This window comes from Manacus candei, unplaced genomic scaffold (assembly GCF_025592945.1).
Source record: "Manacus candei isolate 608988 ecotype Guabito, Panama unplaced genomic scaffold, ASM2559294v1 h1tg000078l, whole genome shotgun sequence".
Classification (NCBI taxonomy): Eukaryota; Metazoa; Chordata; class Aves; order Passeriformes; family Pipridae; genus Manacus; species Manacus candei.
The window spans coordinates 3169558-3183005 of NW_026138126.1; the positions used below are offsets into that span (position 1 = coordinate 3169558).

The 13448-nt window shown below is 48.0% G+C and overlaps 1 protein-coding gene across 3 annotated transcripts in view; it reads left to right on the forward strand.

The window, feature by feature from the left end:
• Positions 1–8456: 8456 nt before the first annotated feature.
• RANBP3 (RAN binding protein 3) overlaps positions 8457–13448 on the forward strand; it is a 46497-nt gene continuing 41505 nt past the window's right edge. For 2 of the 3 annotated variants that reach the window (XM_051810663.1, XM_051810665.1), the window contains exon 1: positions 8457–8544. In XM_051810663.1, the coding sequence (XP_051666623.1) occupies positions 8523–8544 (22 nt within the window). In that variant the 5' untranslated portion in view covers positions 8457–8522. The remainder of the gene's footprint in view (positions 8545–13448) is intronic. The other variant, XM_051810664.1, reaches the window with a different exon arrangement.

The following is a 13448-nucleotide window of genomic DNA, read 5'->3' on the forward strand; positions in this document are numbered from 1 at the left end:
CTGCACGGTAACGCCAGGCACCAAGCTTTTGAAGAGGGAAAGAAGTCCTTTGGAGAGGAGGGGTTAGCCCCGAGCATCATATCCACAGCTCGCTCTTTATTCCTTCTTGTGCCCGCGGCGTCCGCTGGCCACGCCAGGGAGGCTGGGGGTCTGTCCCAGAGCTGTGCAGGGAACAGGGGGAGGCTGGGGGTCTGTCCCAGAGCTGTGCAGGGAACAGGGGGAGGCTGGGGGTCTGTCCCAGAGCTGTGCAGGGAACAGGGGGCGAGGGGTCTGTCCCAGAGCTGTGCAGGGAACAGGGGGCGAGGGGTCTGTCCCAGAGCTGTGCAGGGAACAGAGGGCGAGGGGTCTGTCCCAGAGCTGTGCAGGGAACAGGGGGAGGCTGGGGGTCTGTCCCGGAGCTGTGCAGGGAACAGGGGGCGAGGGGTCTGTCCCAGCGCTGTGCAGGGAGCGGAACCGGGGGACTGTCCCAGTGCTGTGCAGGGAACAGGGGGAGGCTGGGGGTCTGTCCCAGTGCTGTGCAGGGATCAGGGGCTGCGGGGTCTGTCCCAGCGCTGTGCAGGGAGTGGGGACCGGGGAGTTCTGTCCCGGCGCTGTGCAGGGAACAGGAGCCGGAGGGTCTCTCCCAGCGCTGTGCAGGGCCGGAGCAGGCACTGGCTGGGCTCGGGGGGATGCCGGGCAGGAAAGTTTGAGGGCAGGGGGAGTCGTGGCGAGGAGGGGACGCAGAAAGGAGGCAGGAGGCCTGAAGTCAGGTCTTGCAATGCTGAGCGCTGAGTGGGACGGTCTGCCCTGGGGATAACAGGGAGTCCTGCTGGTAATCGTGCTGTCTGCTGGGAACGACGAACCATTTGCAAAGTCAAACCACGGGAGGATCTTCTCGGAGCACACAGTCCTGCACTGGTGTCCCTGGGAAAAGGCCAAATGAGCCCCATCCCAAGCCCTGAACACTCCAGCTGTGACTTGCAGCACGGGAATAGCAGTGTCCATGCTGTACTGGCTACCAAGTCTGCTGGCCTAGGCTGATCCAGTGGCAGAGCTGCTCACCATGTGGCCACTCCTGCGTGGTGCTGTGTGACACCCTTCAGACACTCTGCCTTCCTAGGGATGCCCTTGCAGAGCACTCAGGTGATGCTCCATTGTGTGGTGCTGATGTATCCGACACACCAACCTACGGGGGCATCGTTGATTTTTCATTCAAGAGATTATTTCTTGCCTTATGCTGCTGTAGTACCACAAGGGCCTCACTGAAGGCTATGATCCAATCTGTCTGGAAAGGTCTTGCTGTGCATCAGGCCACCTGCAGGGACAGACAGCACATCTGACATCCAGTCGAGTGTCCTGTACAAGGGTGCACATGGGGGCTCTGCAGGCAGCAGCTGCAGCACAACTCCCATGCCCAGCAGCACAGGGTGCTGCACCCAGCGATGCTTTTCAGCAAATGCTTCATTTCTCCCTGAGTAAGAGTGAGCATTTCCATTTCTACAGTAAATGGTCACCTTAGAAAAAAAGCTTTGAATACACACCTTGCTTTTTGAAGTCTGATTTGACATATAAGCTGATAGCTGGCCTGTAAAGGTGTGACTAGCAGTCAGTCACTTTATATTATAAAAAGTCCAGTCTCCTCTCATGCAGTCAGGTTCTTCTGACATAACCCTTCTAGGGTTGTGTGTGTACATTCCTCCCTTGGCTGGGGATGCCCTCCAAGGTTACTTGAGGGGGAATTCTGACCCTCTCCTCCACTCAGGTGAGACCCCACCTGCAGTGCTGCCTCCAGCTCTGGGGCCCAACACCAGAAGGATGTGGAGCTGTTGGAACAGATCCAGAGGAGGCCACGGAGATGCTCCAAAAGCTGGAGCCCCTCTGCTCTGCAGAGAGGTTGGGAGAGCTGGGGATGTTCAACCTGGAGACAAGAAAACTCTGGGGTGACCTCATTGCAGCCTTTCAGTACTTAAAGGAAGCTTATAAAAAGAGGGAGAGTGACTTTTTACACTGGCAGATAGTAACAGGACAAGGGGGAATGGTTTTAAACCAAAAAAGGAGAGGTTTAGATTAGGTGTGAGGAGGAAATTCTTAATTGTGAGGATGGTGAGGCCCTGGCACAGGTTGCCCAGAGCAGCTGTGGCTGCCCCATCCCTGGAAGTGTCTGAGGCCAGGTTGGATGGGAGCTGGAGCAACCTGGGCTAGTGGAAGGTGTCCCTGCCCATGGCAGGAGGTGAAATGAGATGCTCTTTAAGGTCCCTTCCAATTCTATGACTATACACCTCTAGATTTATGGCCTTTCTTCTGTGTTCTAGTGCAGGTCCTTCTTTAAATGTAGACAGGCTGAAATCCTGAGCTTGGGTGCAACAGCACAGGGTACTAAAGCAGGTACCCATTCAGGGATGCTAAACAGAGAGGCAAGAACACAGTGAATTGTATAAACACATCCAAAACCACGAAAGTACAATTTTTCAGTAAGAAATTGTGAAAAACCAAGTGCTTGCTTCCCCATCTAGTGGTTATGTTCAGAAGGAAGAATGCTCCAGTAAATATTATCTGCTGGTCTCTGGAGGCTGGGGCTGTGTGCATGCAGTGTTCCAGTGAACTATAAGATCAAACACCACAAATGTGGTCTTCTGTGTTTTTGCACATTGATCCTATTCAGATGGACAAGGACTTGCAATTATAGCTGTCCATGTCCTCGTCCCCTTTTACCTGCACAGCTCCTTTCAGACAGTCTTTTTTAGAATGAAAGAGATCAAATATATCACAGAACCATAGAAAGGTATAGAGAGGGCAAGACATTTTGTACTTTAAGTTGCTGCTTGGAACAAAGCTGACTTCAAAGTTAGGTCAGGTTATTCAGTCAAATTTGATCCAGCTAAATTTGAAACTCTCCAAGGTTGGAAAGTAAAGATGGATCACTGCTCAGTAACCCAGTGTCAGTGGTCTGTATGCCAGTACTGCTCCACCAGCTTGGGAAAACACTTCAGGAAAACAAAATCCTAGAAAAGAAATGCTCCCAAGTCCTGTCAGAGAATGGGTGTGCAGGTCCCTCTTTGTTTGCACACTGCAGAGGCTGCAGAGGAAGATGCTGCTTCCATTTCAGCTCTTAGGTTGTGCAAACACAGGCTCAGACTGCTGGGGTCGGGGTCTCCCAGCAGTGCAGGGTGGTGAGTGAGATTTCTAAGCCTCTTATCTCAGCCCCTGAGCAGCCCCAGTTAGACAGCTTTGCTCAGGCTTTCAGGCTCTAATGTCATGCAGAGCCCACACAAAGCTCTGAGGACACCAGCACACTGATCCGAGTTGTGGGCTGGTGTGCCTGGGAGGGTCACAGCTGAGGGGTAGCACTGACACTGCAAGAGAATCAGAGATGTGAACCTCAGACTGGGAATGCTTCTGAGGCATTTCCTTGTGTTTGTAGGTGTGCTTAGTTGTCCCTGCACACATGCACTTTGCTGGAAATGAGACACAACTTGGAGCGACCCAGCTTGCTTCCTCTGAGAGAAAACATCAGGGAGGTGATGATGGCTCAGTGACCCCACCGTGGTGTTTTTAGCACTGTGTCCCAAGTCCTGTGTTTTGACATATCCCCTCAGCCCCTCATGGCAAGCAACATTTCCATTCCTCTGCTCTCAGGGCCTCGTAAGCCTCCTTCTTGTTATCCCAGACCACCACCTAGTGGGTGCCTGAGATCCCACCACAGCCCAGGGAGAGAGCTACACCACGGCCCAGGGAGACCAGGCTGCTCTTGAGTGCCCCTTAAGTGATGCCTGGATGAACAGAGCTGTGTGCCAGCAGGACACCATCGGAATTTCAGAGTTTCACTCGGCTGGGCTGTTTGTTACATGCAAAGCAATCAACAGAAAAACCTTCCCCTTCACGTCAGTGGTGCCTTTCCTCATGCTGTTATAGGGTCTGCAGTTGAAACTGCATACAGCTCCTGGAAATGCTGAGTAAACCCCCAAATATTCCCTTATTTTTATAAGCCAGATTCAGTTCTGCAGTGTGTTGAGCATGTGAGTAGCTTCACTCATGAATCAATCCACTGATAGGATGTATTGATCATTCCACTTTAGCAAGTATTTTACCCTGTAGATTTTCCCACTGAAATCATTGTAAATCCTTGCAGATGAGTCTACTAGAAACCACTGAATTTAATAACAGCCTGAAAAACTTCTGAAACTACACCAGATGCCAGTGAAAAGACAAGGTGTAGGCTGTGTGGTTGGTTGGTTCCTCAAAACTGTCAGGAGATGACTTCTTTCCTTACAGCTGGAGAAAGATTGATGGTTTTCCTTCCTCGGGGTAAAATCTATAATCCAGTCCTCCCAAAGGGGGAAACAAATGTTTCATGAGAAATCCCTCGCTGAGTTAGAACCTCTGAAAGCATTACTGGTGGTAACCAACATCACTGTCATGTTGAAGACCCTCACAACACCCTACGTGCAGCCCTTAGTTTCCAGTGATGACCCACTGCCTCCACATTGCTGGTTGGCTGAAATCAGGTCAACAGATGTATTTTCTTTATTGTTGCCATTTCCAGCAAGTGTTTGAAGATACATGGCTTGGCCACTGCTCAGTAACCCCGTGTCATTAACACAGCAGTTTCTGGCTGAGGACCAGGATGGCACAGGAGGTGTCATCTGCTGCAAGAGGGATCAGGACTTTAACAAAACATTCTGAAGGGGATCTACAGAAGACCCACAGAGACGGTCTGGCAGCTGGGAGAGCCTGTGACACTGGTCAGTTGAGTCTGCCATAAGTCCACGCTGCTGTTGAAGAAAGGAAGCCCCATCCCTTCTAAACTTGCTGGTCCTTGCCAGCTCTCTCGTGCCATAAGGAATGAGTTCTCTGAGAAATAACCCCATCAGTGCAGGGACAAGTTAAAAATTCAGTTTCAGCTGGATCAGTTCCAGCAGAACCTGACTTACTCGGAGTCCTGGATACGCTTCCCAATTAATAATGGTTACTGTACCACTGAAAATCATAGAGGTGTGGGCAGAAGGGACCTCTGGAGGCCTCTGGTACAACTTTCTGCTTGATCCAGGTCTGCCACCAGGAGCAGACAAGATGTTATATCGACTGACCTACACGGTGTGAGGAGGTCCAGGTCACTGGTAGAGTGATAGAGCTGGAAATGAGTTAGTGATTGCCTTCACTCTACAGTGTCTTCACTCCAGAGTCTCTCTTTCCTTGCTGATGAATGCTATAGATCTTAATGCCACCATCATGCTCTGAAACAACACTCTGTGAATCCTTCAGGGTCTGAGCTCATCCCAAAATCTCAGAAAGCTTGTAACAGGGTGGGTTGGTTTTGGTTGTGAGGGTTTGTTTTGTTTTGTTTTTGCTGGGTTGGTGTTTTGTTGGTGGTGTTTTTTTTTTTTTTTTTTTTGAGAGCTCAGCCATGGAAAAATATTTAATTTGTCAAAGTCATAGTGACTTTTAGGCCATGTCCCTTTAGAAATGCTGACCTAACAATAGTACTAATCAGAAAGTATGGCATTTATAGTATCTTAATGGCATGCACCCAAAATAGATTCTAGTTATATCAGCAAGTTGACAAGCTCACAGGGTACAGATAACTCTTGTAATTAATTTCTAAAAGTCACAGGAACTGTAAAGTTGGTGTGGGTGGAGTTTACTTTTTTATTGAAATAATAAAGTGCTAGAATCACATTTACCCTGGTGTTATTATAGACTTACTTGAAGGTAAATTAAATCAGAATTTGGCTTCCCAACACTGTTAGGATAAGACTGTTAATTTTCCTCTCTTATGCTAATGATTCTGAGGAGTATGGGCTCTAATTAGAACATGAATAGAGAGCACACTGTGACCTGCTGGTTCTTAAGGTCTAATGAGTGTAACTTTCTGAGGTACATTCTTTTTAAATCACTTCCCTTAAATAGGTCACATCACTCACTGTGCTGGTATCACACATTCATTAGAGAAGCTCAGGACAGTAATTCCTATAATTAAAGTTGCCCAACATTTTCATGATAAAAACATGTTCTTAATTTCTTATAGGTTTAATGGGCATTAATACTTGGAAGCGAAATTCTCTGTAATGGATATCTGTATCAGGATGAGGACCTAAATTAAAAATGTAATTATTGTTTTTTAGATACTCACATAGTGGGTAATTACTCTCACACCTTTTCAATATTAGTGTTTGGCTCAGTTTGTAGGACATGTCTGCTTTGGGACAGGAACTTAATTCCATAAAGACTGGAGCTAAATCAGCCATATTGTATATCCCTGAAAATTACAGTTCTTGTGTGAATAGAGACATGCCAATGCTTTTGGCTAAATTCTCTGCACCAAATGTTCTCCAGGGAAGAGGCACAGACAAGGCACAAACTCAGGCTGCCTCATGGACATCATGCAGCTGCCAGCACTAGTGCTCACCCCTGTGAGTTGGCAGTGGGCATGCACTGAAAAAATCTTATGAAGCTGTTCAAACTTTCAGGTCATGGTCAGAGGATATGCTAAAATCAGCTTTAAGTCAGCTGGGCTCAAATAAAAGGTGTTGCAGCCTGATGCCCAGAGTTTGAGTGGCACTGACTCTGATTCAGCAGTGTTGGTGCTCTCTGTTGCGTGCTGTGACATCAGGTGTCCCAAGCCCTGGACCAAAGGACTGCCTGCCACCTGCTTTCTCCTTACTTTCTGTCCTGCCCACTCAGATTGCAGGCTCTGCACTGCTGGGTTGGTGATCTGTGCTGTCAGACCCCATCAGGTGCTTCCTGGGTATTTTCTTGGCTGTTGTTAGTGGTCAAAACTTGCATTCAGCCCTCTCAAAAGTTGTATTTAGTCCCAGCTGCAGCTGTGGCTTTATCCATCATGATGAAAATCCTGTTCCTGCATATAAGACTACTGCTCAAAATTTTACAGAAAGGGCATTGAGGTTGTTGTCCTTCTCACAGCTGCCTTGTGGACAGGATGTTCAATAGACAGTAATATGGCCCAGTCCTCTCAAAGTTTTTCCTCTTCAGGGAGCAAATGTGATGGTGCTCACTGAAGAGTTGACAGCTCAACCTCCCTTTTTAGCCTCCTTGCAGAGACTTTGTATCTGGCTTTGCATTCAAATACTTTGTATTCAGACTCTGCACCAAACACAGAATAATTAATTAATATCAATTATTAATTTCCTCGAATAATTTTCTCTGCTGTGTCCCCTTTATTTTAAGTCTTGGATCCTCTCCAGAATTCAGATGATCTAACTACTAGATTTTTTTTTTTCTAGATAAACAAAAATTTTCCAAATCTCTTTCCCACACTCAGTTCCAGAAAGGAGAATTTTCTGCTGAGATGTAACCCAAATATTTCTGAAGCCCTGCTATGTGTCCCCCAGGTATCTGTGGATACCATGGCCAGAGCTTTACCCTCAGGGAAAACAGGAATGACTTGCTCAGGACCATGTAGCTTATTGACTAGTAGCAAGTTTATTTAAACCAGGAAGGATGACAGGACCCATCTTGGGTGAAAAGCAACACTCTTAATGGTATTTTTCTTCTGACTTGATAGCCAAAGAGTAAGAGGTTAAAGAGAGTCTTTTGCTGCTTAAAGTGCCCCCTCGAATGCAGATGTGGCCTTTACTGATCTCCATTTAAAGATGATGGAATGTGTTTGTTCAGTAACATCAGCCAGACTCTCTCTACTGTCACTCTGGGCAATATAAAGCCCTGGTACACCCACATTTCCAGCAGTGTGCACAGTTCTGTAGAGCTGGAAGTCACAGAGAATGGCAAATACTGATGTGTGGGATGGATCAGCAGCCTCCCATAACTGAGGGTTTGAGTCTTTAGTCTGGAGAAAAGGCTCAGAAGGGTACGGTCCAGGATCTGAGGGAATGGCATGAAGCTGTGTCAGGGCAGGTTTAGGCTGGATCTCAAGGGAAGGTTCTTCCCCCAGGGGATGGTCAGACACTGAATAGGCTCCCAAAAGCAGTGGTCACGGCCCCAAGGCTGCCAGAGCTCATGGAGCGTTTGGACAACACTCTGAGGGACAGGGTGGGATTGTTGGGGTGTCTGGGTAGGGCCAGGAGTTGGACTGATAATCCTTGTGGGTCCCTTCCAGCTCAGGATAATCCTGAGTCAATGTTCAGGCCGGCAGCGTCCCCGAGCAGCAGTTGCACGGGGATGGCTGCCCCGTGAGCCCGGCCGGGCTGCGGTACCGGGAACCGTTCACGTTCAGCTCACGGCCCGCTCGCCTGGCCCCTGCGACCACGGAGGGGGGGAGCAAAAGCACGGAGACCCGAGGGCAGCGATCGGGCCCACGGGGGCCCCGTAACGGCCCGACACACGGGGAGGGCGACTGGACTGCCCGAGAGAGGCCGCGGGGACCGACACCGACCGTGAGGGGACCGGGACCGACCGTGAGGGGACCGGATGTGGCCGGGTCAGCCCCGCCGCCCCCCCCCTCCCCCGCGCACGCGCGGTGCCGCCCCGGCGCCGCCGTCCATCTGCGCGTGCGCGGCGCGCGGGGCCCGCGGTGCGCGGCGCCGTCCGGCCGCGCGGTGCATTGTGGGCGCGGCCGAGGCAGTAAAATGGCGGACCTGGCGAACGAAGGTAGGCGGGAGCTGCGGCCGCCGCTCCCCGGCCCGCGCCGGCCTCTCCGGCCCCGCGCTCAGCCCTGGCCCCCCCGGCCCTGCGGTCCGCGCTTAGCGGCGCGCCCGGGCACGGGCCCGCCCTCGGGAGGGCCCTCTCCCCGCGGCCGCCTCGACCCCCGCGGGACGAGCGGCCGGACAAAGGGAGCGCCCGGCTGGGCCGCCGCGCTGTCCGCGGGGCGGGGGCCGGGCCGGGGCTGCGCCCGCAGGTGCCTCCCGCTGGGCGGTGGCCCCCGCGGGGGGCGGGACGGTGCTCCCTGGGCGCGGACGGCGGGCCCGGTGCCGGGCACGGGCCCCGGGGGGGGCTCGGAGCCGCTTTGGGCCCCGCCTTGTCCAGGTGCTTTTAGGAGTCATTGTCCGCAACTTTCGCACCGCTGTAAATCTTTCCTTCGCTTACACCCGTGTTAATCCTTTCTCTAGCTGAGAGAATAATAGAACCGGTTATATAAAACGAGGTGAGGTATGATAATAGATGTGTTATTTTTTTGAGCTGAAAACCTCAAAAATCTGTTAGTAAAGTGGTTTGACTTTTTTTCTGAAGAGGATTAGGAGAACCTGGGCTGCACCACTGCAGGATTTGGGTATTCTGCCCCAAGGTGTGTACAGGGATGTTTTAGCTGTCAGTGGGCATCTGTAGTTTGCCTTTGGGAATGACAAATGTCCCTCAGTGTTTCTGCAAAAGCCAGTTTGCCCTGGCTGTCTCTGTTTCTCGTTCTTCTCAGGTAATGAAAGAGGGGAAGAGATGCCTCAAGGAAGGTGAATGAAGAGGTGCAAGGCCCCTTTTTCAAGACTGTTTCTTATATTTGATCTGTGCATCAGTGGCAGTTATGGCTCTGATATTTATATTAAACAACAGGAAGGAAATATCTGTGGTAGGTGCAGCCCTTGAAGTTGAGGCCTACAAGCAGCTGACAATACAACTGCATTTAAGTTATTTGACAAATCCTGTGATGCAGCATGTGTTGGGCTGTTGGCTTCCAGACTCAGGATGAGCTGTCAGTGCCCAAGGAGGGATGATAAGTGGTCTCAAGAATGGCAGTAGTCAAATATGTGATGACTATTTGTGAGAAACTTAATGACAGTATTTACACAGTGTCATTATAATGACCTTACAATAAATTTTGATGGGTTATTATGTTCTTTTAGAACCAGAAGCTTGGGAATAGTTATCTTATGTCGTAGAAGCCCTTCACTTTGCCTCCCCATTCTGCTGGGGAACATTAGGTTCACCAGTGAATTCCAAGTTACCAGTACTTATTGCATCTTTTGATGCCAACTTACCTCTGTTTCTGCAGGGTCTTGTCTGTGATGATGGGGGGGAGTGTGATCCCATCCTTGCTTTTTCATCTGATCTTTTTCTCTTCAGACCCTTTTCTGCCTCCAGTGACTTCCCTCACCTTCTAATCCTTTCAGTTTATATTTGCATCTCCTTCCCGAGTTGTCACCTTCATCCCTTTTGTTCTGTTTCTTCTTGCAATAGGAATGTGATACAATCTTTTGTAACATTTAAGCGAGATGAGCTGGCTTTGGAACTGTTGTCTCCTGCTCTTCTGGTATCACTGGCTGTTGTTAGTTTTCTTTCCTCCAGTTCCATTTTTGAGGCATGTGTTCTTCGTGTAACAGTGGAAATACATGCATTTTCTGGAATTGGCATCTTTCTGCTGAAACTTGGTGAATTCTGTTGTCTTTCTCCTCGCCTTGTTTGCAGTCTGTCATGGTAAGGGTCTTCTCAGGTGGCTGTTTTCTCATCATTCTTAAACACTTCCATTTGTTTTGGTTTTCCATTGTTGTAGGTGAATGTAGGTATTCTCATTTGAATATATGAAGTAAATATTTTGCTGCTGATAGCAAAATATTTTGCTAAAATATTCTTTGACCTTCTGCTTCGTATTGGTCTTCTCATGTCTGAAGTATTTGATAGCTAAATGTTCATGTTCACAAACCAAGTGTGGTTACAGCAAAGCTCTTAATGTTCCTTAATCTTGATTGATCTGTACAACAGAGCTGTCTCAATCATACTTCACTGTGAGGTGGGAAGCTAATTATTCTTTGACACACAGTAGACACGAGCACCTAGAATGAGGTTTCAGCCATTCTTTCAGACTGTGTAGTGTGTTTGAACAGTAGCTTTTCTTGTCTGTTCTCTTGTCTTACCCATTTGATTACTGCAGCAAACCTTCTGCCCTTGAAAAGTTCTGGGTTTTGTGCTGTCTGCCTCCTCTCATTTTACTAATGCAGAGCTTTTTTAACCTGTTTCTTTTACCATGACACCCCTTTGTTTCAATTCACTAATTGGTTTTTCTCTTTTCAACGGTATATTAGTTATCTTTACCTTCTAAGTTGATACCTCTCTTAGACTATTGAATGTCTTAAATCACTGCTGAGCTGTCAGTTCTGCCTCCCAGTAATCGTTCTGCTAATGTCCTTTAAGACTTCAAACTGTTTTAATGGATGGTCTTTCTGTGATAACTTTCTTCAAAGCTACAAGCAGTTCCTCTAATATGCTCATAACTACTTTATTTTTTTCATTCTAATTGTTCCTTGAATTTTTTCCATTCACTTGTCTCTCCTTTTTCTCTAGTGAGCTGGTGAAACTGTTCCCCTACCTCTTTGTAGTGGAGTGATGGCCAGCTGTATCTTGACAGAAGAAGGTTGTTGGATTAAGGGGGTCCTCTACTGCAGAGAAGGGGGGTGAAGGATCCTAGTGCCACTTTCCAAAGAAGTTTTGTACTGTGAAGTTTCATAGGAACAGATCCTGGTCTTGGTATTGCCCCTCATGGTGAGAGGAGATCAGCTGATAAGTGTGGAGCTGATGAAGAGGAGGAGAGAGTAACTTCTCCCCAGCTGTGTGAAGTTTGATCGACTTCGTTGCAGAGATTTAGTGACGTTGTGATAAAGGTTTTGGGGACTGTCATTGTGAGGTTAATTATTGAAAACCAGGATTTTGGAATGGTAGGCACAATTATTACTTTTACTGCTGTATAAAGTGGTTACTGAATGCTCTTAGAAACTTTCTCTGAAGTCTTTGTTCTTTGGTGTTCTAGCTGGATCACGTCTTAAAACTGACACTTCACACAGGTGGCAGTGGAGTATCAAAGAGAACCAGCAGCTTCATGTCAGCCCTATAAATTTATGTAAACCCAAATGCTTTTCTCATTAACTTGCCACTAATACACAAGTAGTAATTTGCTTGTCTATAATTTGCTGGTGAAGCTGCACTCTAGCCAACAGGATCTCCTTGTATGGAGAACAAATTGCTTTATCTTTTCAATAGCTGAACAGTGATACATCTTTTTCCCAGGGCTAAAATTTGATGGATGTTTTCACATTTCCCTTTCAGGAGGTGCCTGCAACTTTGCTTCACTTTATGAGGTCATTAAACTTACAGTTTATGATCATAACAGGTTTACTGTATGTAACTGCCTTAAATCAAATTAGAAGCTGTGGAAAGGGGCCTGGGGGTCCTGGTTGATGGCCAGTTGGCCATGAGTCAGCAGTGCCCTGGTAGCCAGGAGGGCCAACCATGTCCTGGGGGCATCAGGCCCAGCATTGCTGGCTGGGCGAGGGAGGGGATTGTCCCACCCTGCTCTGCACTGGTGTGGCAGAGTACATTTTGAGTCCTGGGGTCAGTTTTGGGTATCACAATATAAAAAAGATATTAAGTTATTAGAGAGTATCCAAAGGAGAGCTACAAGGGTGAAGGGTCTGGAGGGGAAGCCCTGTCAGGAGTTGCTGAGGTCACTTGGTTTGTTCAGCCTGGAGAAGAGAGATTGAGGGGAGATCTCATCGTGTCCTTCAACATCTGTCCCCCAAAGGGGCAGCAGAGGGCCAAGTATGAATCTCTTCATTCTCATGACCAGTGACAGGACCTGAGGAAGTGGCTGGAGCTGAGTTGGAGGAGGTTTAGGTTGGATATCAGGAGAAGGTTTTCACCCGGAGGGTGGTTGGGCACTGAAGAGGCTCCCCAGAACAGTGGTCACAGCACCAAGGCTGTCTGAGTTCAAGAACCATTTGGACAGTTCTCTCAGTCACATGGTGTGGTTGTTGGGGTGTCCTGCACAGCACCAGGAGTTGGACTGGATGATCCTGATGGGTTCCTTCCAACTCAGTGCATTCTGTGACTGTATGAGGTGCACAGAAGGTGTGTGAACTGAAGCAGTTCCTTGCAGAGGAATCAGTGTCATTCCTGTGCCACACTCGTGTGATGCTTTTGGAGAAAGGAAGGTGTGTTGTTACTTTGAGGGAAAAGGCAGCACTCACTACTCTCTCTAGAAACAAACCCCTTTTTTTTCCCCATGGTGACTTCAGATAGATTAGTGGGTGGAAAGTTAGGCTGACAGGCATGTCCTGATAATTCACACCCAAACACCATAAAGAACTATTTCATTTACAAGATAGAGCTATCTAAATGCTTTAATAACTTTTGTTAATGCTTTTTGGGAGTTCTTTATAAATATTTTACCTACATTGCAAAGTGTTTGGGCTCCCTCGGGGTTTTCTTCTTTCTGTCATGTGAAAATAAGCTAGTTTTTTCCATTTTGGACTTGTGACATTTGCTTTATGTGAAGTTCCTGATCTAAAATTGTAAAATTACCTAATTTTGCAGAGGGTAACTTATTTCTGTTAATGCCACAGGGGCTTGGAAAATGAAATAACACATGCTCTGCAAACACTTAAGCTTTATGCTTTAAATGTGATGTAGGAAAATTTTATTTAATCTTAACTATTCAAGGGATTCTACCTTCCCATCCAGCTGTGGAAATAACCTGCTAACTCATGCCATGGGAGACAAAAAAAAAGAGTTTGAACATGAATGAGAACATCTGATGTTTTACTTCATAAACAGCAACTTACCAAAGTTTTAAA